At 37.2% G+C, this 26,566-nt stretch overlaps 1 protein-coding gene across 1 annotated transcript in view; it reads left to right on the forward strand.

Moving 5' to 3' along the window:
* Nucleotides 1-26,566, forward strand: part of LOC101018926 (T-cell immunomodulatory protein) — a 202,296-nt gene that overhangs the window by 133,695 nt on the left and 42,035 nt on the right. The window contains exon 8 of the mRNA XM_031657927.1: nucleotides 17,302-17,380. Coding sequence (XP_031513787.1) covers nucleotides 17,302-17,380 — 79 coding nt within the window. The remainder of the gene's footprint in view (nucleotides 1-17,301; nucleotides 17,381-26,566) is intronic.

Consider the following 26,566-nt stretch of genomic DNA (forward strand, 5'->3'; position numbering starts at 1 on the left):
GGGATTCATCAGCCTAAAGATTAACTTGGTCATTCAAGTTTATGAAACATTCAGACCTACATTTCTCCCTCTAACGAACCATATCTCCATTCTGTGGCTCTTTGATTATTGCATGGTCATGCAAAGAACTTTAAAAAGTTATAGTTGAAACCACTGATTTTACTTACAAGTTCTAGATGAAAGTTTGATAGTAAGTGCTGTATAGCCAAGGTAGGTGACACTTCTTTTTTTTCTTTTTTTTTTTTTTTTTGTGAGATGGAGTCTCACTCTGTCCCCCAGGCTGGAGTACAGTGGCGCAATCTCGGCTCACTGCAAGCTCCACCTCCCGGGTTCACACCATTCTCCTGCCTCAGCCTCCCTAGTAGCTGGGACTACTAGGCACCTGCCACCACGCCTGGCTAATTTTTTATATTTTTAGTAGAGACGGGGTTTCACCGTGTTAGCCAGGATGGTCTCAGTCTCTGACCTCGTGATCCGCCCACCTCAGCCTCCCAAAATGCTGGGATTACAGGTGCGAGCCACTGCACCTGGCCAGGCAGGTGACACTTCTAAGATCCATAAGGCTTCCTGTCTCCTTATCTTAAAATATTAAGCCACTTCTATCTTACAGTGAACAGAACCATTTGGAAAGTCACATAAGTAAAGTCCAACATGCAGAGCTGCCTTTGTAATGACTACCCTTACCACCCAGCACCTTTAGGCTTTTCTGCAGATAATGTATCTGCCTCCCATTAATTCATTTATGACTTTCTTTGAAATTAAGATCGTGTTGAGCTGCCCTTCACATATATCATTTTCCTTCTCTCTGATATTTTACTGATACGATAGATCACAATTTTATCAGCATGTAAACAAATGCACAGTGTACTTACCCAGTATCACAAATGTCAAATGTGTGCCCACTTGTGAAATTATTTACTTCTTGAAAAAGTGGTTCTTCTTCATATTCCTTTGACATCAGATCATAGTAAAAAGTGTTATAATGGATGTGACCCAGTGTGAAACAGAGAGAAAATGTACATCCGATATAGTATTCTCTTCCACTTGAGTTAATTCATGAGTTGAATAGCTCTTCTGCTGGTTATGTGTTCTGTCACACCTGATAGGCAGACTATCAGGTGTATAGAAAGAAGAAAAAATTACTCCGCTCATGAACCGATCCCACCCATATTCCTTCATCTCCATTTTGAAAACTTCAGAGTGTTTTATTCATATTCAGTTTTAGCTATTCACTCCCATGGCCATAGCCCGAACCTAATCTACCAGAATGGTTTCACTTCTGAAACCCTAATTTCATTTATCCAACTCTGACCACAGCCTATTTTCCAGCTCTTCCACTCTGTTACTCTAATTATACCTGTTCCACTTTAAAACCATTAGTCTCTCAACCTGTATCAGCCCACTATTGTCTTTACCCACCTCCTTATTTAGTTACCACACACCAACATTACTTCTGCCAGTACCTTGAACTCCTATAAAGCACTGACTTTCCACTGTACCTGCCTGGGAGAATTTCAGCCCTGGGTTAGTCCAGCTATCTCTTATTCCCTCCTATGCCTAAGATACTGGGCATTTCTGAAGAAAAACCTGTAGCTCTGCATATTGGCACGGCCCCCTCTGTATTAGTCCATTCTCACGCTGCTATGAAGACATACCCATGACTGGGTAATTTACAAAGAAAAGAGGTTTAATTGACTCACAGTTCTGCATGGCTGGGGAGGATTCAGGAAACTTACAATCATAGTGGAAGGCACCTCTTCACAGGGCAGCAGGGGAGAGAATGAGTGCCAGCAGGGAAAATGCCAGATGCATATAAAACTATCAGATCTCCTGAGAACTCACTATCACGAGAACACCATGGGGGAAACCGCTCCCGTGATTTAGTTACCTCCCACCAGGTCCCTCCCATGACATGTGGAGATTATGGGGATTACAATTCAAGGTGAGATTTGGGTGGGGACACAGCCAAACCATATCACCCTAATTCATGGTTTTCAACCTCACATGAGCACTTTTTGTATTATATCACAGTTTTATGTGGAATCCCAGTCATATTTTCTTCCATTTCTTTTTTCTGGCTTCTTTCAAGATTTTCTCTGTTTTTTATTTTTTGCAGTTCAAATATGATATGCTTGGGTATAGATTTTTTCAATATTTCTCCTGCTTGGTGTTCTCTGAGCTTCCTGGTTTTGTGGCTTGAGGTCTGTCATGAATTTTGGAAATTGCTCAATCATTATTACTTCAAATATTTCTTCTTTTGCCTTTCTCTCTTTCTTCTTCTTGTATTCCTACTATGTGTATTTACACCTTTGGCATCTTCAAGCTTAACTGATTCTTTCTTAGGTCATGTCCAATCTATCAATGAGTCCAATAAGGCATTCTTCATTTATTACAGTATTTTTTATTTCTATTTCCTTTTAATTCTTAGTTTCCATCTCTCTGCTTACATTAACCATCTGTTCTTGTATGTTGTCTAATTGTTTCCATTAGCACCCTTAGCATGTTAATCATAGTTACTTTAAATTCCTGGTCTGATAATTCCAAAACGTCTGCTATATATGAGTCTTGTTTTGATACTTGCTTTGTCTCCTCGGACTTTTTGTTTTGTCTTTTGCCTTTCAGCATGCCCTGTAATTTTTTATTGAAAGCTGGATATGATGTGTTAAGTGAAGGGAACTAAGGTAGAGAGACCTTTACTGTGGAAGTTTTAAGGTTGATCTGACTAGGAATTAGGCTGTATTTACTGTTTGCAGTAGCTGTTGTGTTGGAGACAAATATTTCCTCTAGTGTCCTTGTTTTTGTCTCCTTTGGTTTGTCGGTTTCCTTCTTAAATGAAAGATAGCCAGTGATGACGAGCATTTTTTCATGTGTCTGTTGGCTGTATGCATGTCTTCTTTTGAGAAATGTCTGTTCATATCCTTTGTCCACTTTTTGATGGGGTTGTTTTTTCCTTGTAAATTTGTTTGAGTTCTTTGTAGGTTCATCACTGGCCATCAGAGAAATGCAAATCAAAACCACAATGAGATACCATCTCACACCAGTTAGAATGGCAATCATTAAAAAGTCAGGAAACAACAGGTGCCGGAGAGGATGTGGAGAAATAGGAACACTTTTACACTGTTGGTGGGATTGTAAACTGGTTCAACCATTGTGGAAAACAGTATGGCAATTCCTCAAGGATCTAGAACTAGAAGTACCATATGACCCAGCCATCCCATTACTGGGTGTATACCCAAAGGATTATAAATCATGCTGCTATAAAGACACATGCACACGTATGTTTATTGCGGCACTATTCACAATAGCAAAGACTTGGAATCAACCCAAATGTCCAGTGACAGACTGGATTAAGAAAATGTGGCACATATACACCATGGAATACTATGCAGCCATAAAAAACGATGAGTTCATGTCCTTTGTAGGGACTTGGATGCAGCTGGAAACCATCATTCTCAGCAAACTATCGCAAGAACAGAAAACCAAACACCGCATGTTCTCACTCATAGGTGGAAATTGAACAATGAGATCACCTGGACTCTGGAAGGGGAACGTCACACACTGGGGCCTATTATGGGGAGGGGGGACAGGGGAGGGATGGCATTGGGAGTTATACCTGATGTAAATGATGAGTTGATGGGTGCTGACGAGTTGATGGGTGCAGCACACCAACATGGCACAAGTATACATATGTAACAAACCTGCATGTTGTGCACATGTACCCTAGAACTTAAAGTATAATTAAAAAAAAAAAGAAAAAGAAAAAAAGAAAAGTATTACGAGGAGACTTGGTCTCTTTTCTCCAGTAATACAGTTTAAAAATCTCATAATTAACATAATTAAAGGTTTTTTTATACTTATACTTTCAAAAACAAAAATGAAAGATAATGTTTGCAGTGCTTTGGACTATAATTCCCTGTTATACAGGAGCCCAGTTGATGAAGTACTGGGATAGAAAAAGTGTTCTGTCATCTTGTCATTAGGTCTCTCACTATTTTAGTGAACCTGTGTCCCTGGGCTGTGACCTTCACAAGTGCTTCTCAGCTTCCCTGTCTTCTTAGGTGACACAGGAAGATGAGAGGGAGCTGAAGTTGAGTATTTCCCTTTCCCCAGGTCAGTTAGGCTTTTGTTAAACCCAAGTCAGTTAAGCTCTAGTAAAAGTTTTCTTTGAAGGCAGGCTGTTAGGGAGAACAGAGAGCTCTGGGCATGTTTCAGAATGGTTACCTTCTCATGCTGCTGCTGGAAACATGAAGGTGTTTTTCTCCAGTCTTCACAATGAGAATCTGGTTGAATTCCTGGAGGTAAAACTCACAAAAATGTAAGTGTGTGGGTTCCCCCCTGCCCTGAACCCTTGGAGTTTTGAACACTCAAGCTAGTCTACACTGAGCCTCCAGCAGTTTTTCATTTAAGTCTTCTTACCTGTATTGGCTCCATCTTTGATCTTCTGCTCTTGGGCGTCTGCTTCTTGTAAGCTGTGATTCTGTTTCCACCTGTCTGTCTCTCCAGTTTGCAGAGTAGCAGTTTGTCCTGTGACCTTAGTTCTCTGAAAGATCTAAGAAAAGTTGTTGATTTTCTATTTCTTTGCTTTTTTCTTATTATGAGAACTAGAGTGACAACATTAAAGAACTTTATATGTCGGACCAGAAACTGGAAGCTCTCCTTGCATTGTTACTGGTTTTGCTTTATTTGAAGTTTGTTTTTGTCCATTTTACTTCCTGGCTTTTATCAGTGTATCTTCCTGTGTGTCACTTATTGCTCTCTATCTTGATTTTTTTAACTTTTTAAAAATTTGTAAACATCTATGAAAGTATAAATTAGTGTAATAAAACTCCTTGGCTGGGCACAGTGGTTTGTGCTTGTAATCCCAGCACTTTGGGAGGCCGAGGCAGGAGGATCACTTGAGCCCAGGAGTTTGAGACCAGCCTGGGCAACGTGCTGAAACCCCATCTCTACAAAAAATACACAAATTACCTGGGTGGTGGTGTGCACCTGTACCCGAGCTACCCGGGAGGCTGAGGTGGAGAATCACCTGAGCCTGGGGAGGTAGAGGCTACAGTGAGCCATGATCACACCACTGCACTGCAGCCTAGGCAACAGAGTAAGACTGTCAAAAAAGAAAAAAGAAAAAAAAAACAGAACAAATACATAAAATTCTTGTGCCCATACCCAATTTCAACAATATCATTATATGCCCAATTTTATTTCACCCATATCACCACCTACTACCTATCCCACCCACTCCTCCCTCTAGAGTACTTTAAGGCTAATCCATCATCTCTAAATACTTCCGTGTGTTGTAAATACACATTTTACTTGTCATACCAGAAGTTCTCTTTCTTCATAAGAACTATTTAATACCCTTTCTACTTTCCCAGTTTCCAGTTCTCAGTAGTTAACCTTCCCTCCTACTTCAAAAAAGAAAATAATTCATAAAATGCAAATCTCTTCAACTATCTACAGTAATTTTGGAGAAGTTATTTCACTTCTGTTAAGCCTCATTCTCCATGTCTGTAAAACTAACCTGTGTAAGTTTCCTATCACTGCTGTAACAAATTAACATAAACTTAGTGGCTTAACACAACACAGATTTTTTCTCTTACAATTCTAGAGGTTGGAAGCCTGAACCATGTTTCACTGAACCACAATCAAGTTGTCAGCAAGCCTACATTCCTTTTTGGAGGTTTTGGGGAGAATACATCCCCTTACCTTTTCCAGGTTCTTGAGGCTGCATATCTTCCTTGGCTCATGGCCCTTTCCTCCATACCCAAAGCCAGCAGTGTTGCATCTTCAAATCACTGACACTAACCCATACTGCCTTCCTCTTTCTCCTATGGGGAGCCTTGTGATTACGTTAGCCCCACCTGGATATTGCAAGATACTCTCCCTATCTTGAGATCTTTAATTACATCTGCTAAGTCCTTTTTGGCAGTATATTCAGCAGGCTCTGGAAATTAGGACATGGACATCTTTGGAGCACCATTATTCTGCCTATCACACTACCTTAAGGTTATTGTTAAAATTAGAGGAATTAATGTAGATAGACCATAGGAGGCCCTAATACACAATCAACACTCAAAAAGTTTAGCTGCTATTATTTGTCAATGTTATTGTTTATACCCCTGCCTCTATAATATCCCTGTACTGGTAGGGATAGTAAGTTCCAAATGTTTTGAGAAATGTTGGTATTCCATTTGTGTTTCAGGTATGACTAGAGGTATAGTAGACTTCTTGACTTTTTCTTACTGTGTAAATCTTTTTAAACATCACACATTTGTGAAATATGGATATGATAAATATCAGTATTATTAGTGAGTGCTACCATAAATATCTGGGACTCAAAAGAGTATTTATATTCCTGTTTTCTGATTTTTTTTTCCTTCAAATATCCAACTAATTTTTGAAATCTTTTAATCCTAGTGTAAGGTGTACTCTGACTTTTCACAATGTCAGTGGAGATAATGGCATTTTTCTCTGTAACTTGGTAATTCTTTTCACCAAAGCCTAGTGACTTTTTCCACTTTGTGGATTATGAATCTAGAAGCAGGCAGATAAGTACTTTTCCCCTTGGAGAGCAGATGGTTTAAAAGTAGTCTTTGACTTCCCCATATTCAAAAAGACTCTGTGCACATTCCTTTGACAGAGCTCCATGGGGGCAGAAAACAGTATCTCTTTTTCTTGCCAGTATATCCTAGAAACTAACAGAGGGCCTGGTGTTTAATAATTTGTCACTTGGGCTGGGCACGGTGGCTCACGCCTGTAATCCCAACACTTTGGGAGGCTGAGGCGGGCAGATCACAAGGTCAGGAGATCAAGACCATCCTGGCTAACACGGTGAAACCCCGTCTCTACTAAAAATACAAAAACTTATCCGGGTGTGGTGGCGTGCACCTGTGGTCCCAGCTACTCAGGAGGCTGAAGCAAGAGAATGGCGTGAACCCAGGAGACGGAGCTTACACTGAGCCCAGATTGTGCCACTGCACTCCAGCCTGGTCTACAGAGTGAGACTCCATCCCGAAAATAATAGTAATAATAATAACAATTTGTCGGTTGACCTCTGCAGCACTAAATATAATCCCTTCCTCCACACCCATTCTCATTGCTTTTCCTCTTAACTGAAAACCAGTGCGCCAGCTGTGCTGTGAGGTCACACCTGCCTCCTCTCCAGGAACCTTATGGGCCTTGTTCCACTGTTTATTTGGCCTATGTATCCGGCCTCCACTTGTCTGCTGGTGTCTTTCCTTCAGCAATTAAGGATGTCTAAGTCTCTTATCTGTACATGTATACATATGTACCTTCTGAAACCCACATCCCCTCCAGCTACTACCCATCTCTGTTTTCTTTTCTCAGCCAAACTGCTTGAGTGGCCTGCATTTGGATCTCTCAAATTCCTTACCTCAGTATCCTTAACCCACTGTTATCGTCTAGCCTTTGAGCTTATGCCACTGCAGCTGCATGGTGATACTGCCAACACTTATAGGAACACTCCCTTTTCTCAGCTGCCTTCATGCTCTTTCTTCCCAGCTCTCCTCCTACCTGTCTGGCCATTCTTCCAGGTTTCTTTATGGACTTCTCTTCTGCCTATCTTTTAAATGTTGGTGATTTTCAGGTTCCATCCTAGATTCTCTTCTCACTGTATATACAATAGTCCCCCGTTATCCACAAAGACGCATTCCAAGATCCCCAGTGGGTGTCTGCAACCTTGGATAGTACTGAACCCTATGCACTTTGTTTTTCCTACACATACGTACCTATGATAAAGCTTAGTTCAGAAATTAGGCACAGTAAGAGATTAACAACAATAATAACTGATAATAAAATAGAACAGTTGTAACAATATACTGTAATAAAAGTTACGTGAATATTTCTCTCTCAAAATACATTATGGTATTGTACAATGAGTAACTGAAACCACAGGACACAAAACCGCACATGAGCAGGGACTACTCTAAACTCTTTAAATGATGTCAACCACTCTTCTGAATATCAGACCTTTGTATCTGAGTCACTTACAAGGAAGGACCCTGAAATCTAACGTTCCCCACCCCCAAAACCCAGTCCTCTTCCCATGTTCCCTGGCTCACTTTTTCCTTTCCCTTGTCCCCCAAATCTACTAGATTATCATTCTTTCCTCACAACTGTCCCTTCTCTCTGTCCTGTTACTGTATTTCAGGCCTTTTTTTTTTTTTTTTTCCTGACTGCTGCAGTTACCTAAGCTATCCTTCAAAAACATACTACAATAGTGATCTTTCTAAAGCACAAACCTTCAGTGGCTCCCCTGTACCCTTGAGAGATTATCTAAATCTAGCTTCCTGAGATAGAGCCCTGGTTTACCCCTTTAGCCTTATCTCTTGCAGTTTTTCCTCACGCCCCACCCCACAACTCTATAATCAGCTCCCTGAAGCGCTGTGTTCTGTCACCTCTATCACCTCCTGCTCCTACACCTGCCTCTGTACCGAAGCCTTGTCTTCTTCACCTTCTCCTAGTTTGCTCTGTGTGACCTTCGAGTTGGCACTCAGACAACATTTCCTCCAAGAAAGAATTCGCTGGCTTCCCTTTGACACAGAATTGGATGCACCTTCTATTGCTTCTTAGCACCCTATGCCTAGTCCTGCTACTGTCACTTATTATAGTTTAAAGTGGGTGAGTATCTGTGTTAAGTCCCTTCAGCATTGTGTCTTATTGATTATTCAGTCTTTACTCCCCAGCACAGTGCCTGACACATAGTTACATAATAAATATTTGAGGTATGAATAAATGAGCTTTCTCTAGAATTTGGTTTGCTTTTTAATGGGCCCTCGTTGATAAGTTTACCATCGCATCTCTCACCCCAGTAGCATATTCACTGTTAAGTATGAAAACTTGAAAAATAAATTACAAGCTATTTACAGGAGAAATGCATTCTGGAAAAGCTCTGATGCAAAGGAAAAACATTCCCTATTAATGCTCACAGAAATATCTCCTAATGAAACACAATTCTTTCCGTTGTTACAACAATTAATTTTTAATATATGCAACAGAACAAGGTGACTTTAACTTTTTCATCTTTTCAATCAGAAGGGGTCTCAGGCTTTTACCTATTCTATTTAGGAACATTCTGACAAAGCACAGGCCAAGTACATTTATCTTTGGGTCAGACGCCGTGGCTTACACCTGTAATCCCAGCACTTTGGGAGGCTGAGGCAGAAGACTGCCTGAACCCAGGAGGTCGAGACTAGTCTGACTAGCCTGGGCAACATAGTGAGATCCTGTCTCTACAGAATAAAAATGTTTTACATTAGCTGCATATGGTGGCACACGCCTGTAATCCCAGGTACTCAGGAGGCTGAGGTGGGAGGATCACCTGAGCACAGGTCAAGGCTGTAGTGAGCTGTGATCGCACCACTGGGCTCCAGCCTGGGCAACAGAGTGAGAGCTTGTCTTTTTTTTAAAAAAAAAAAAAAAACCCTCTTATCTTTATTTTAGTGAAGTGAATGATCTGACTTGGTACAGTTTTACCATGCTTTAAAGTATAGCAGGCATTACTTCAACCAGTATTTATTGATTATAACTGATTTATTTGACATTCCTTAAAATATTACTCACTCCTTAATTCTGTTTGCCTTTCTTTTGTCACTCCTGACAGTGGTAATATCATGCTTCCTGTACCAAAGATAGAAAAATGATGATACAGATATTTTCTGCATATAATATGCCTTTTTACAGTCCTTTACTTACCTTAGTCAGAGGGAAAATATCTTGTAGTTTTCATAGGAAAATAACCAGAATTAAAGGAAATGATATTTGATTTAATGTCTTAAAGAAATGAGTAAGAAACAATATAAAATTTTCAATATTAAACTAAATTGAGCATTGCAGCTAATGTTAATGAAGATAAAGACAAATGCCAGTGAATGGTCACTTAAAAAATAAACAGGATTTTTAAAAATTACCCTTGAGAAAAGTCAAGTCCATTCTATAAGTCAGCTATTTTTCTAATATTTTAGAATCATGAATTTATATCATATAATACCTAATTATTGATTATACCTAATACAATATCTTTTATATGTTTTTCCATTTTTATTTCATCATCCAGAGCCAATGATTTAAAGTATTATTTGCACTCCATTGTAGGAGCCCAAGACCTTGAAACAAACCCTTAGGTAATCAGATAATTGACACTAACATAGAAACCACCAAGATTTGGCTTACTTAAAAAGTCTCTAAAGAAAACAGAGGTATTCCAACCCCAATTTTATATGATAGTAGGCACACAAGAGATGAGGTTAGTTAGAAAGAATCTATATGATACAACACCTAAACTGCATTACATCAGTGTGACACATCCTAGAATGAGAAAAAGGGTGCCAATGATAGTCTTTTTTTACTGATAGTATGAAAAATTGAACCATCACTAATATGTCTAAATTTAACTTCCCTGAATTCTTTCGAACAAGCATCAGATGTGACTTTAAAAGGACACCCTAATATAACCCAACTATGTAAAAGGTATGAAAGATACAGCAATACTCCTTGTACCTTTATTGTATAGAAGAAACACAAAGTAAAAATTATTCCAGATCTCTTGGCATTTTCTATGAGCATAGCTATTTTTAGTATATTTTGTATTAAACATTCATATGGAGGTAAATTGCACTATTTTAGAAGAAAAAAATGAAGCTCAATGCTATGACATATGGGATAAGAAACCAGAAGACTTATAGGTCCAGGTATCAGTTGTATCATTTCAGTTGGGAAAGAAAATTGGGAATTGAAGTGTTCATTATACAGATGGTGTAGAAGAGCAATTCTCAAACTTCTTGGTCTGTGGACCCCGAAGAGCTTTTCTTTATGTGAGATACATCTACTGACATTACTTTATTTGAAATTAAAACTGAAATAATTTTAAATGATACTGTTTTTAAAAGATAACCCATTATATTAACATAACCTATTTTATTTTTTAAAACACTATATTTTTCATATTAAAATATTAGGGAAAAGAGAGGCATTGCTTTATGTTATTTTAAATCTCTTTAATGCTTAGTGTAATAGAAGATAGCATGTTCCCTTACCTCCTTTTACATTCAGATTTTTGTGGTATGTTGCCTTGGTTGAAATAGATGAAAAAAATTCAGCCTCACATAACTATGTAATAGAAAAGGGAGTGTTGGGCCGGGTGCGGGGGCTCACACCTGTAATCCCAGCACTTTGGGAGGCTGAGGCGGGTGGATCACGAGGTCAGGAGATCGAGACCATCCTGGCTAACATGGTGAAACCAAGTCTCTACTAAAAATGCAAAAAATTAGCCAGGTGTAGTGGCGGGCACCTGTAGTCCCAGCTACTCGGGAGGCTGAGGCAGCAGAGTGGCCTGAACCCGGGAGGCAAAGCTTCCAGTGAGCCGAGGTTGCGCCACTGCACTCCAGCCTGGGTGACAGAGTGAGACTCCGCCTCAAAAATAAAAAAATAAAAGGGAGTGTTTTAATATCCTATTCAGATAATCGATATATACCAAGAAGTCATCAAGTGACAGTTTCTTAAGGTTGATTGCAATGTGGATTTTGAAACTTTATCAATGAATTGTTCCTACTTTGTTATGGTACTCATTGGTATTTGTTTATTAAAATATTGTTTAATTTCCACATATTTCCTTCTGTTGTTGATTTCTAATTCTGTTGTAATCAGAGAATATCATTTGTACAATTTCAATGCTTTTATATCTACTAAAGCTTGTTTTATGCTCTCGCATGCCATAAAACATAAACCTTGTTTTATGTTCTCCAGGTCTCTCCTGGAGAACATTCCATGTGTGTTTGAGAAGCATATGTACTCTGCTAGAGTTGGATGCAGTGTTCTCTACATGTCTGTTAGGTCTAGTTGGTTTACAGCGTTGTTCACATCTTTTTTTTTTCCTGTTGATCCTCTATCTGGTTTTTCTATCCATTATTAAAACGAGTATACTGAAGTTTTCAACTATTATTGTTGAATTATCTGTTTCTCCCTCAAATTCTTTGGGGCTCTGCTGGTTAGGTGCATACATGCTTATAATTGTTATGTCTTCTTGATGGATTGACCCTTTTATCATTATACAATGTCTTTTATTGTGTCTAGAAACAATTTGTATTAAGTTAAGGTGTATTTGGTCTGATATCAGTATAGCCATTCCGTTTCTCATTTGGTTTCTTTTTCCATGGTATACCTTTCCATGCTTTTACTTTCAGCCTATCTGTTCTCTATGAATCTAACGTGTATATAACATAGGTGGAATATAGTTCGTTATATTGTTCTATCCATTTGGTTAATCTTTGCCTTTTTGATAGGAGCATTTAACTCGTTTATATTAAATGAAATTAGTGATAAGGCAGATTATGGCTGTCATTTTTTTGTTTTCTATATGTCATATTTTCTTGGTTCCTCAATACCACCATTACTGCATCCTTTTATACTATGCATTTTCTAGGATATGATTTTCCAGGATATGATTTTAATTCTTTTGTTGTTTCTTTCACTCTATTTTTATATTTTATTTTATTTTATTTTATTTATTTATTGTTTATTTATTTTGAGATGGAGTCTCACTCTGTTGCCCAGGCTGGAGTACAGTGGCATGACCTAGGCTTGCTGCAACCTCCACCTCCTGGGCTCAAGTGATTCTCTTGCTTCAGCCTCCTGAGTAGCTGGGACTACAGGCATGCACCACCATGCCCGGCTAATTTTTGTATTTTTGGTAGAGACTGCACCCGGCCTCACTCTATTTTTAAAAAGTTATTTTGGGCTGGGTGCGGTGGCTCATGCATGTAATCCCAGCACTTTGGTTGGGAGTCTGAGGCAGGCAGATCAGGAGGTCGGGAGTACGAGACCAGCCTGGCCAATATGGTGAAATCCCATCTCTATCAAAAATGCAAAAAAAAATTCGCTGGGCATGGTCTCACGCACCTGTAGTCTCAGTTACTCGGGAGGCTGAGGCAGAAGAATTGCTTGAATCCAGGAGACGGAGGTTGCAGTGAGCCGAGGTCGAGCTGCTGCACTCCAGCCTGGGTGACAGAACAAGACTCGGTCTCACACACACACAAAAAAAGTTATTTTGTTAGTAGTTGCTCTCAGGATTACAATTAACATCGTAACTTAGAAACACTCTAGTTCATATTAATTCCAGCTTAATTTTAGTAGCTGATAAAAACTTTGCTCTAACATATCTCAATTTGTACTATTATTGTCATACAAATTACATCTTCAAGCATTATGAGACCAACAAGGTGGTTTTAGAATTATTGTTTCAAGCAATAGTCTTTTTATATCAGGTAGAAGAAAAGAGCTGCAGACAAAAATGTATTTATACCATATTTACCTACAGTTCCTTTTTTTTTCCCCCCAACTTTGTCTTCACAGAATATTTACAGTTACCTTTAACAGTACTCTTTATTTATTTGTGTGGATTCAAGTTACTGTCTAGTGTCCTTTCAGATCAGCCAGAATTCCCTGTAGTATTTTCTACAAGTCAGGTGTGCTAATAACAAGTTCTTTCTGGTTTTATCTGGCAATATGTTAATTTCCTGTTCATTTTTGAAGGATATTTTTGCTGGATTTTAGACTTCTTGGCTGACAGTCTTTTTCTTTTAACACTTTGAATTTGTCATCCTATTGCCTTTTAGCCTCCTGGGTTTCTGATGAGAATTGAGCTGTTAATGCTTCTGAGGATACCTTGTCCATGATGAATTGCTTGTCTCTTGCTGCTTTCAACATTCACTCTTTGGCTTTCAAAATGTTAACTATGATATGATAGGTAGGGTTTGATTGTGATGTATCTTGGCGTGGATCTCTTTGAGTTTACCCTACTTGGCGTTCATTGAGCTTTTTGGGTGTACAGGTTAATGTTGCATTAAATTTAGGTGGTTTTAGCCATTATTGCGTCACATTATTTCTACCTCTTTCCTCTCTTCTGGGACTCCCATTATTGTTGGTATTCTTAATGGTGCTCCATATGTCTCAGAGGCTCTGTTCATTTTTTTATTCCCTTTTTTTCTGTCCTTCAGACTAGATAATATGAATTGACATGTCTTCAATTTTGCTGATTATTTCTTCTGCCAGTTTAAATCTTCTATTGAGCCTCGCTAGTTAATTTTTCATTTCAGTTATTGTACTGTAGAATTTCAGTTTTGTTCTATTTTGTGATTTATCTTTATTGATACTGTGGTGAGACAGTGTTCTCATAATTTTCTTCAGTTATTTAGACATGATTTCCTTTCCTTTAATTCTTTGAACAGTCTTCTTTTTTGACAGGGTCTCACTCTGTTGCCCAGGCTAGAGTGCAGTAGTGCAGTCATGGCTCACTACAGCCTCAACCTCCCAGGCTCAAGCAATCCTCCCACCTCAGCCTCCTGAGTAGCTGGGACCACAGACACTTGCCACCACGCCCAGCTAATTTTTTTAACTTTTCATGAAGACAAGGCCTCCCCATATTGCCCAGACTGGTGAACATGTTTATTATAGCAGATTTAAAGTCTTTACCTAATAAATCTAACATCTATGCTTCCTTGGAGGCAGTTATTTTGACTGTTTTTTTCCCCGATGTATGAGCCATACTGTGTCTTTGCATGTCATAATTTTTTTTATTGAAAACTGGACATTTTTAACTATATATCAACTCCAGAAATCTTCCCAGATTTCTCCCATTGCCTGGGTTTGTGGTTTTTGCTCTTACTGCTGTTTGTTCAGTAACTTTCCCAGACTAATACTGTAGTCTTCATTCTTTGTTGTGTGTGGCCACTGAAGTTGCCACTCAGCTTAATGGCCAGCCGTGATGGCCAGATATTTCCTTAAATGAGAGGTCAGGCCCTTCTCCAGTCTTTCTGGGGCACAAACATAGTGCTGCATATGTTCATGAACTTCTAGATTCCCAGAAATAAGTCAGAGCTTTTTAGAGTCCCCTATGAATATCTCATTTCCGTTTTTCCTTTTAAGATTTGGTCAACCTCTCATTAATGACCCCCACTGATAATCACTGCCCCAGGCAACTGCAATGTTAAACAATTGCTGATGATTCTTTTCAAGAAACTTTACAGTGATGGAGCTTGTTCACACAGAGCAAGCTCTCAGTCCATTAAAAAAAGACACACCCTGAGAATAGAGCTTTTCAGGGAGCTTCCGGAAAGGTCCTATAGTGACATTTCTCGGGGAATGGATATCTGGGGAGCTCTAAACCTGTTCTGCCCCCTCCAGTACCTGGTAGGCTCTTCATTTTCAGAGCTACCTTAGTTGCAAAGCTGTTGGTTTTCAAGGCTACTTCAGCGCTGGGGAGAGAGACATGGAAATAAGGCAATTTAAAACACAACAGAGGTAATTGTTCTTACCAAAATTCAGCATTTTTCTTAAATCAGTGCTCCTTGGATTTTTGCAAAGTTCTGAAAAAGTTGATTTCAACAACTTTCTGCCAGTATTCTCATTGCTTTTACTGAGGAGCAGATTTTTTTGAGGTCCTTACTAACCATTCCAGAAGTGATTCTACACTACTCTGTTACACTAAGATGTATTTGTCTACCTTGCACTTTAGATGGATCTTTCACCCATGAATGGTTTTGTACTATCATGCATTGGTAATTTTGGAAATTTTGGTTTACTGAGTTATGCAGATCTTCCTCATGTTAACACATTTTATTGTACAATATTTTTAAATAATATTTGTTAATATTACCACTGATTGCATCATAAGTTTCTTAAGTATTGGAAAGATATCAGGCTCACAGTGGCAGATGCAAGTTTTTCAAAATTATAATATTCACTTAGAAGCTCAAATTTTATCATTTTCATTTGGTTTTCTGAAAGTGATAGACTCACTTTGTCCATTTTCAAGAAAATGTTAGCTAAATACCCAAGTCTGAATATCCGTTGTTTGGTGCCACTGCTAATTACCCACATCTTTGCTTTTGCTCTATTAATACAAATGTTAACACTGTGTAAAATGCAAATAATGTCTTAATATTATTATGAAAATAGTTTTTACCTAATGTGACCTTCTGAAGGTGTTCTGGGACCCCCAGGGTTTCCCTGTAACATGCTTTGAGAACCACTGTGTAGAGGAACTGGATCAGGATCTCTAGACCTTGTCTTCAAATATCAGAATGACTGGTTCATGATGATAGGTGAACTTCAGCTTTAGGACTCTATCAGACACATGCTGACCTGATTTTTTTTTAACTGAATACACGTAGGAGAGAGAACAATGCTTTTCCTTGCCCATCTGCAAAATAAGAATGTAGATACATTTTGCTAATTCTGTCATGAAAGTAGTGTGTAGTACAAAGTGTAATATTCATCTTTCCACATAAAAATGTTTCTTAATAAGTTTATTTTGCATATTTGTGTGATTTATTCATGAATCATCTAATCAATTAGTAATGTCTTATGAGTAATTCCATCCTTATAGCAACCTATTTTCTCATAGCCATTGGAAGCATATGGACTTCTAAAGATCTTAAAATATCAGTCAGGCAATTGTGATGATGAAATCATATTACTTCTTATCATCCTAGAGAAAAATCATTTTTAAAGCATCAGTAACCTATCTAAATGTCATTATTAACTTTTCTGTACTTTTCTGGGAAGATCAGTAGAATTTTGATGCTGTGAAAAATATTCAAAAGAACTTAAAGCATTTCTTAAACATTCTGTCATCTTAGGATGTCCATTGCAATCCTTGGTTTCTTTATGTTCTATTTAATTAGCCTTGGTTTCTAAAGAGAAGGAGTATGTCATTTTATTCAAGGTTTGAGGAATGTTCCAGAAATAGGAAATAGAGATAAATCTCACCATTGTAATCGAGGCATTGTCAATCCATCAGATTTTTCTTAAATGAAAAATAATGTATTCTCTAAATGTGCAGGAGTTTAAATGTGGTAGAACTAATCATCAGTATTTTTTATTCTATTGTAATTATTGTGGATGGATTTTATTTATGTTGGTATTTTAGTGGGAAAATGTAAACCATGTCCAATCCCTCCCTGGAGAGAAAGAGCAATGCTATATTCAACAGAATATTTGATCTTAGAAATACCCAGTTAAATAATGAACTAAATAAATGCAACTATTAAATCATTTAAAGTCTTAAGAATTTTCTACTAATCAGTTTTTCTTTTTGTTTGTGTATTATTTTTTAACACTAAGATCCTAGGAAACAACAGGCTTTCTTTTGATGTGCTATCTGTTTATGAAAGGGGTCTCTAGGTAACTGTCATCTGTGTAAGAATTTTTTGCTTTGAAAGAGATTTGCCTGAAACTTCCAATAATTCACTTACTTTCCAAGCCTTAACTATTTTTTTTCTATTGCAGCCCTTTGGAGTGAATCAACCTGGACCTTATATCATGTATACAACTGTTGATGCAAATGGGTATCTGAAAAATGGATCAGGTAAGACCAGATACAATAATGTATGTCCATAATGTATAAAAACTTCTGCAGTCAATATATTGGCAAGGTAAACTGGTGGAAAAAATTATGTTTTCACACTCCTTAAAAAAATCTTCACTTTCATTATACTTAGTCTTTCCGTAGACTTATATTGGTAGATTATAAAAGGTTCTTATGACAAAAAATGTTCACTTTCAATTCTTCATAGATCCCTATTACAATGGAGCCAACTCATTATCCTTATTTTTTTAGTTGAAGTAGCAGAGAGATTGGGTGAAATTACTTGTGTTTTCTTGGTCGGAGAGTGAAGTGCAAATTAGTTAATTAAGTTCATCTTAGAAGTAAAGATTAAGAATCCAATTAATACTATAATATAAACTACTACTGGTTTTTTAATATGTAGAATAGAAGCTGCAATATATAGAGAGAGTTTTTTTTGATAAATTGTTATAAAGAAAAAATCTGGTTATACATTTAAATAAATAATAAAGGAAAATGCAGTTAAGACAAAAAAGAAATAAGATTGAGCAAAGGATGTCTGCTTTTAACAGATGGCTGACTGACTGAGGTTAGATCCAAATTACAGTAAATACAACTGTGATAATTTTAGTTATCTAAATAAGAAAAGGAATCTGAATATGCTTCTTTTAAGATGCCTAGAGTTTTAACCATGAGGAAGTATAAGCAGAGTTGCTGTCACCCCTCTATTTTTTTGGCCAAAAAAAAAAGGAAGAACTCATTATATGAACATTGCCATGTTATGTAATGGCCTTACTAAATCAAATATACCCCAGAATGAGTTTACTTTTTTAGCTAATTGCACACATTTAAGAGTCTCAGTTGTACTGCTTGCTTCAGCACAGAAACATTCCATATAACAATTTTTTTTTTTAATATTCAAGGAGAAATTGACAAACACAATTACACTTTTTTTTTTTTTCTTTTGAGACGCAGTCTCGCTCTGTCGCCCAGGCTGGAGTGCAGTGGCATGATCTCGGCTCACTGCAAGCTCCGCCTCCTGGGTTCATGCCATTCTCCTCCGTCAGCTTCCCGAGCAGCTGGGACCACAGGCGCCCACCACTACGCCTGGCTAATTTTTTGTATTTTTAGTAGAGATGAGGTTTCACCTGTGTTAGCCAGGATGATCTCGATCTCCTGACCTCGTGATCCACCAACCTCAGCCTCCCAAAGTGCTGGGATTACAGGCGTGAGCCACCGCGCCCGGCCACAATTATACTTTAATATACCACTCTCAGTCACTGTAGTTCAAGATAAATAAGGATATCGATAATTTGAACAAATTACTTCTTTATGTTTTTAATTCATGTACATATTAAACCTTTACAAAAAAGGCTCTGGGACCAGCTGGTTTTATCAGTTAATTCTTTTAGACTTTGAAGATGCAGATGATTTCAGTGCTAGGTAAGATGTTCCAGAATACAGGACAACAAGATGAAGATATTTATTACATTTCATGAAGCTAGTGTAACTCGGGTAGAGCCAGAATACTCAAAACCAAAAACTAAGTTCACTGGTGGGATATCAGTGAAAATCCTATCTAAAAACTAACAACTTAAATTTGTCTGTATTTTTAAAGAATTGCCTACTTAACATAATCAAGTAGACGATTATCTAAGGAATGCACTGATGTTTTAAAATGGGAAAATCTCTTAATTGTTATAGCAATGCATCAATTTTTAAAATACTTTCTTTTTCTTTTTTTTTTCATATAATAATATATTGTGTACATCTCTCCATGTCTGTTCATACAGATAATCCTGATTTCTTTGGGGGCTATTTTGTATAAAGATACAATAGCTACTCTAGCCAATCCTCTATTTTTTGTTTTACTATATAATACAACAGTACAACAGTAAACATCTATTTACATATATTTGTGTGCAGTTAAATGAATAATTCAGGCCAGGTGCTTATGCCTGTAATCCCACCACTTTGGGAGGCCAAGGCAGGTGGTTCACTTGAGGTCAGGAGTTCAAGACCAGCCTGGCCAACATGGCAAAGCCCCATTGCCACTAAAAATACAAAAGTTGTGCGTGGTGGCGGTCGCCTGGGATTCCAGCTACTCAGGAGACTGAGGCATGAGAATCGCTTGGACCCGGGAGGTAGAGGTTGCAGTGAACCGAGATCACACCACTGCACTCCAGCCTTGGTGAAGGAGTAAGACTGTCTCGAAAAAAGTAAATAAATAAATAATAAAATAAAAAAATAATTCTCACTTCATAGAAAAAAATCTGGAAGGATAAACATTAAATTAACATTTATCTTGAGGAACACAATTTCAAGAGATTCACTTTCCACTTTGTACATTTCTATAACTGTTGACTAGTTTTCAGTTCTTTTTCATTGTTTTAAAAAGATGGGCTCGGTTCAGTGGCCCATGCCTGTAATTCCAGTACTTTGGGAGGCCAAGGTGGGCAGATCACCTGAGGTCAGGAGTTTGAGACCAGCCTGGCCAAAATGGTGAAACCCCATCTCTACTAAAAATACAAAAAAAAATTAACCAGGGGTGGTGGCGCATGCCTGTAGTCCCAGCTACTTCGGGAGGCTGAGGGTTCACTTGAACCAGAAGGCGGAGGTTGCAGTAAGCTGAGATCACGCCATTGCACTCCAGGTGGGTGACAAGAGCAAAACTCCATCTCAAAAACAAACAAAAAAAAATATGATTGTTGATTCATTCAACAAAATTTTCACCAAACTTATACTGCAAACTAGGCGTTGGCACCTGGTATTGAACTCCATTCAGTAATATTCACTACCCGTTACTATTTTTTTAAGTGAATGGAACAATATTTACTTAGCATGATTTTTAAAAATCTACCCCAAAACAGTAAGGGAACATTGGATTTATTCTTACTATATCTAATATTTACCTGTCTCTAGATTGGAGTAGAAATTAAGAGGGAATTTGTAGGCATAAAAGGAAAAGAAAAAATATCTAAGGTAAAAATAAATGCAGTTGAGTGCATAAATCAAATGAATGCATAAATTTTCATGGCAGAACACCGTAAACAAAAATAAAAAGCACTCACAAACTTGAACAAAATCTAAATGTGTATAAATAGAGATATAATAAATTATCTCATTTTATAATATTCTCCAGCCTACAAAATATTTTAAGATACCTTTTGATGTTTATAATAGTTGGAGGAAGACATATCTGCATGTAAAATCCAAATTGTATGTGTATTATTTTAAGTTTGTCTGTGTATAGGAAAAATATCTAAACAAAATGACGCATAAAATGTTACCACAATTATCTCTTGGTCATGGGAATGCAAATTGTGTGTGTGTGATTATTAAGTGTGTCTGTGTGTAGGACAGATATATAAACAAAATAACATATGTTACCATGATTATCTCTTGGGTTTTGGATTTTATATATTTGTTTGCATTTTTGTTTACTAAATATATATTGCTTTTTAAGAAAAAGCTTTTAAAATATTTCAAACGTGCTGTATTGCATGCATAAAAATGTATTCTAAGCAAGGAAGTAGCACTTAATTTAATTGACTAAGGGGGTGCCATCATGAAACCCTGCTCCAAATTTTAAAGGATGAAAATTCCCAGTTTAAATATTAAGCATGTTGAACTCCAAGGAAACATTACTTGGTTAAACCATACCTTCCATCCCATCCTACCCCATCAGCAGAGAATGTTCCACTGTAGGAAGACGATGACTACATTTATGTATTTCGGAAACTGCAGCCTAGGTTTTATCCTAGAGCAGCTGAGAGTCACTCACTACCCATTAGCGGGTCATAAAATTAATGTAGTAGTTTTTAGGGTATTTTACTTAATAGAATAAAAGAGAACAATAGAAAACAATATATTGATCAGAGTACATCCCAAATAGTAAAGTATTGTTTCATGAAATTTTTATTTAGTTGTATGTGTGTGTGTGTCTGTGTGTGTGTGTGTTTTCACACTGGGTAATAACATATGATGTAGTTTTTATTGTGGGCTGTGATCAGAAAAGTTTGAAAAGTTGAAAGTTTGTTGTCACCAGAGAGAGACAACAACAACATCATAAATTAATATTATTCAGTAAAGGCCTGGCCCAACTATACTATTGCTTACAGATAGATTATCATTCTTACCCATTACTCTGTGGTCTTACTCCATTTCCTAGCAAAGCCTGAATGGCCAAACATTATTAGAGAGTTACATTACAGAGGAGTCATTAATTTTCTAAATAATAGTTCCTGTAACAGATTTAAAAAATAAAAAGGAAGTATTTTTATTATGAACTTTTTAGGAGCTTAAACTCCTCTGGTTTTGAATCTAGGATTTTGTTTACTACACTTGTAAATTAGCCAGGGATCCACAATGGGCATCCAAATTGCCTAAACAATATTGATAAGAACTTAGTAGAATGGAGTACATTAGCAAAATTTTGTAGACTAGTGAGTTGTTGGTCATTTATGAATAATAACATTATTAGACCAAGAATTGCTTTTCTACCCCATAAATTACTTATTTGGCCCTACTGTTTAAATCCAGAGCAAAATCATTTTCCTTTTTCCTCTGTGGTTACTATTTGTTAATATATCTGAGAAAAACATAAGTAACCTTTGTCTTCTGTGTGCCCTTAGTCTATGCAAGAAGTGATGTTAAGCAATCATATGCTGTGATCTAGGGGAAAAAATATGTGTCCTACGACACGCATTCATTCAACACAGAACACATCTGTGACCAGATGTGTAGGGTTTTGCCTCACATCAACCTGTTCTCCAAAACAAGCTAGGTATCTCATAATTTAATTCAATTCTGACACTATCCAGAGGCAGACTAATATCCCACAGTTAAAGGCTCAGTCTCACAAGATTTTCCCCACTTCGGATGCCAATCACAAGTCCAGGCATCCAGTATTTCTGATGGAGAGTCTATAAATTGGCATTTCCCATGACTCACTCCCTCATCAAATTCAGTCATTTGCTGGAATGGCTCACAGAACTCAGGGAAATACTTACATATACTGGCTTATTATAAAGGATATTATGAAGGATACAGATGAACAGCCACATGAAGAAATACATAAGGCAAGGTTCAGAAGGGTCCTGAGCACAAGTCTTGTGGAACTTGGGGTGCACCACACTCCCAGCCCATGGATGTATTCAGTAACCCAGAAGCTCTCCCAACCCTGTCCTTTTGGGATTTATAGAAGCGTCATTTTGGAGGCATTGTTGATTAAATTACTGGCCATTAGTAATCCGCTCAACCTTCAGCCCCTCTCCCCTCCCGTGACATAACAATTCTAATTGCATCAAAAAACAGAGCTGCAAAATGTATGAAGCAAAAATTGAACTGAAAGGTGAATAGACAAATCTACATTTATAGTTGGAGACCTCAATATCTGTCTCTCAAGATTTGGCAAACAAAATCAGCAAGGATACAGAACTCAGCAATATCATCAACCAACAGGATCTGGTAGACATTTATAGGATAATCTGCCCAACAACAGCAATACATTCTTTTCAAATGCCCATGGAACATATACTAAAATAGACTGAGTTCTGGGCAATTAAAAAAATTTTAATTCAAAAACCTCAAAAAATTTAAACAAGTGAAACCATAGAGAGTATTCTCCAGCCACAATGAAATTAAAATAGAAATCAACAGCAGAAATATAGTAAAATCTCTAAACACTTGAAACTTAAACATCATATTTCTAAATAATCCAGGGGTCAAAGAGAAATTTTCAAGGGAAATTTTTAAAATACACTGAACTGAATGAAAAGAAAAATACAATGTATCAAAAACTTGGGGACACAGCTGAAGCAGTGCTGAGAGGAAAATTATAACAACGCATGTGTATAATAGAAAAGAGTAAGTCTCAAATTTGTAATGTAAGCACCCACCTCAACAACCTATAAACAAAAGCAAACCTAAAGTAAACAAGACGAAGGAAATAAGAGCAGAAGTTATTGAAATTTAAAACAGAAAAACAAAAGATAAAATCATTTAAAGAGGAAATAAATAAAATTGACAAATCTGTACCAGGACTGACAAAAAAAAGAGAGGAGACATAAATTGTCAGTGTCAGGAATGAATCAGATGAATCACTGTGGACCCTGAAGATATCAAAAGTATAATAAGGGAATAATATACACATACATTGGACATCTTAGAAGAAATGGACAAACTGCTTGAAAAACACAAACTATCACAAATTATCCAATATAAAATATATCATTTGAATAATCTTAAAATGACTAAGGAAATTGGGTTCATAATTTTAAAACTTGCAAAAAAGAAATAGGTAGACCCAAGTGGTGAGAATTATACCACACACTTAAAATACAGTTAACTGGTAGAATGCGATGGCTCATGCCTGTAATCCCAGCACTTTGGGAGGCCAAGCCGGGAGGATCACTTGAGTTCAGGAGTTCGGGACCAACCCGGGCAAGATAGTGAAATCCCGTGTCTAGAAAAAAAATGTTTTAAATAAGCCGGATGTAGTGGCATGTGCCCATAGTCCCAGCGATTCAGGAGGCTGAAGTGGGAGGATCACTTGAGCCCTGGAGGTCGAGGTTACAGTGAGCCATGATTGCACCACTGCACTCTAACCTGGCTGACACAGCAAGATCCTGTCTCAAAAAAATAAGAGAGTTAACTTCAAATTCTGTACAGTCTCTTTCGGAAAAAAAGGAACATTTTCTAGTTTGTAGGTTTACGCTGATACCAAAACCAGACAGACAGTACAAAATCCCTGTAGACAGATATTCCTCACGAATATAAATACGAAAATGAAAAACATGTTAGTGGGACAAACATGGTAGCTCATGCCTGCAATCCCAGCACTCTGGGAGGCCGACGCGAGAGGATCACTTGAGCCTAGGAATTTGAGACCAGCCTGGGATACACAGTAAGACCCCTTCTCTACCAAAAAAAAAAGGAAAAAAAATTAGTGAGTAGAACACATACAGCATTATATAAGAAGAATTATATACCATGACCAAGTGGGGGTTATGCGAGGGACACAATGCCAGTTCAAGATTCAAAAATCTATCATTGTAGTACACCACATTGATAGAGTAAAGAAGAAAACAAATCACCTCGTCATATCAACTGATGCCGAAAAAGCACTGAAGTTTAAACTATTCATGATAAAAACTGTCATAAAAATAGGAATAGATAATAATTTCCTGAATTTGATAAAGAGTGTTTACAAGAAACCTACAGCTGAATTTATGCTTAATGATAAAAGACTGAATGGTCTGCATCGAAGATTAGGAACTAAGCAAGGATATCTCCTCTAACCACTCTGATTGTAAATTCACTGGAATAAGGCAAGAAAAGGAAACAAAAGGCAACCAAGTTGAAAGGAAAAAAGTAAAACCATCACTATTTCCAGATGACATAATTGTATACATAGACGACCTCCAGGAATAAAAAACACACACTCAGCAAAAACTACTGCAACCAAGAAGTACATTCAGCAAGGTTGCAGGATACAAGAACACAAAAATCAGTTGTATGTCTGTACATTATCAATGGATACATGGACACCAAAATTAAAAATACATTTCACAATCACTCAAAAAATGTGAAATACCTAAGTATAAATTTAACAAAACATATAGAGGACTTATATGTTGAAAACTACACAATGCCAGTGAGAAAAATCAGTGATCTAAATTAATGAAGAGATATGCAAGTTTCATAGATTGGGAGATTTAACAGAGAGATATATCAGTTTTCCATAAATTGCCTTGCAGGTTTAACACAATTCCTTTCCACATCCCCAGAAGGATATTTTGTAGTTATAGGCAATTTCATTAGAAAATATACATGGAAAGGCCAAGGAGCTACTAAGTTGCTGCAAAAGTAATTGTGCTTTTTGTCATTTTTTAATGGCAAAACCACAATTACTTTTGCACGAACCTAATAGAACTGAAACAATTGGAAAAAGAAGAATAAAATAGGTGAAATTTGTGTGTGTAATTTCAAGACTTATTTTATAGCTGCAGTAATCAAGACTGTATAGTATTGGCAGATGTACAGACACATTGATTATGAAATGGAAGACAGAACCCAGAAATAAGCCCATATAAACATGCCTACCTCATTTTTGACAAAGGTGCAAAAAGCAATAAAGGAAAGATAGATTTTTTCACAACATTACAAAAATTAATTCAGAATGGATCATGGACATAAATGTAAAATATGAAACTATAGATCTTCTAACAAGAATCATGAGGATATTTTCTGGATCTAAGGCTTGGCAAAGAGTCCTTAGACTTTATACCAAAAGCGAGATCCATTAAAGGAAATATTTATAAAATTTCATCAAAACTTAAATACTTTTGCTCTGTGAAAGACTCTCATAAGAGGATGAAAAGACAGTCTGCAGCCTGAAAGAAAAATATTTGCAAATCACATATCTGACAAAAGTTCATTATCTATAGCATACAAATAACTCCTCCAAACCGTCAAATTAAAACATGGACAAGAGACATGAACAGACATTTCACTGAAGAAGATACATAGGTAGCAATTAGCACATGAAAAGATGTTAACAGTATTGAATTAGGGAAATGCACATTAAAACCACAATGAGATATACTACACACCTATCAGAATGGCTAAAAATATAAAGTGACAACACCAAATGCTAATGAGGATGCAGAGACAGTGGATCACTTATATATTGCTTGTGTGAATGTGAAATGTTTTAGTCACTCTGGAAAATGTTGGTAGTTCTTTAAAAAGTAGACATGAAACTACTGTATGACCCAGCAATTGCAGTCCCAAGGCATTGATCCCAGAGAGATGAAAAGTTAAATGTTCACTCAAAAATCTACACACGAGTGTTTATACCAGCTGCACTCATAATAGCCCTAAACTAGAAGCAACCCAGGCATCCTCCTGTGGCTTATTAAAATCTTTGGTACATCCATGCCATGAAACACTATTCAGGGATGAAAAGGAACAAACTGTTTTTCACAGAACAACCCAGATGAATCTCCAGAGGATTACACTGAGAAAAAGTCCATCCCAGAAGTTTATATACTATATGATTCATATAGAAGTTTATATACTATTTGTATAACATTTCTGAAGTGAAAAATATAGAAATGAAGAACAAATTAGAGTTAGACAGGGATTTAGGAGTAGGTGTGGGTGACAGGAAAGTGGTTGTGGCTATGAAAAGACAGTATGAGG

This window comes from Papio anubis, chromosome 18, assembly GCF_008728515.1.
Source record: "Papio anubis isolate 15944 chromosome 18, Panubis1.0, whole genome shotgun sequence".
Taxonomy (NCBI): Eukaryota; Metazoa; Chordata; class Mammalia; order Primates; family Cercopithecidae; genus Papio; species Papio anubis.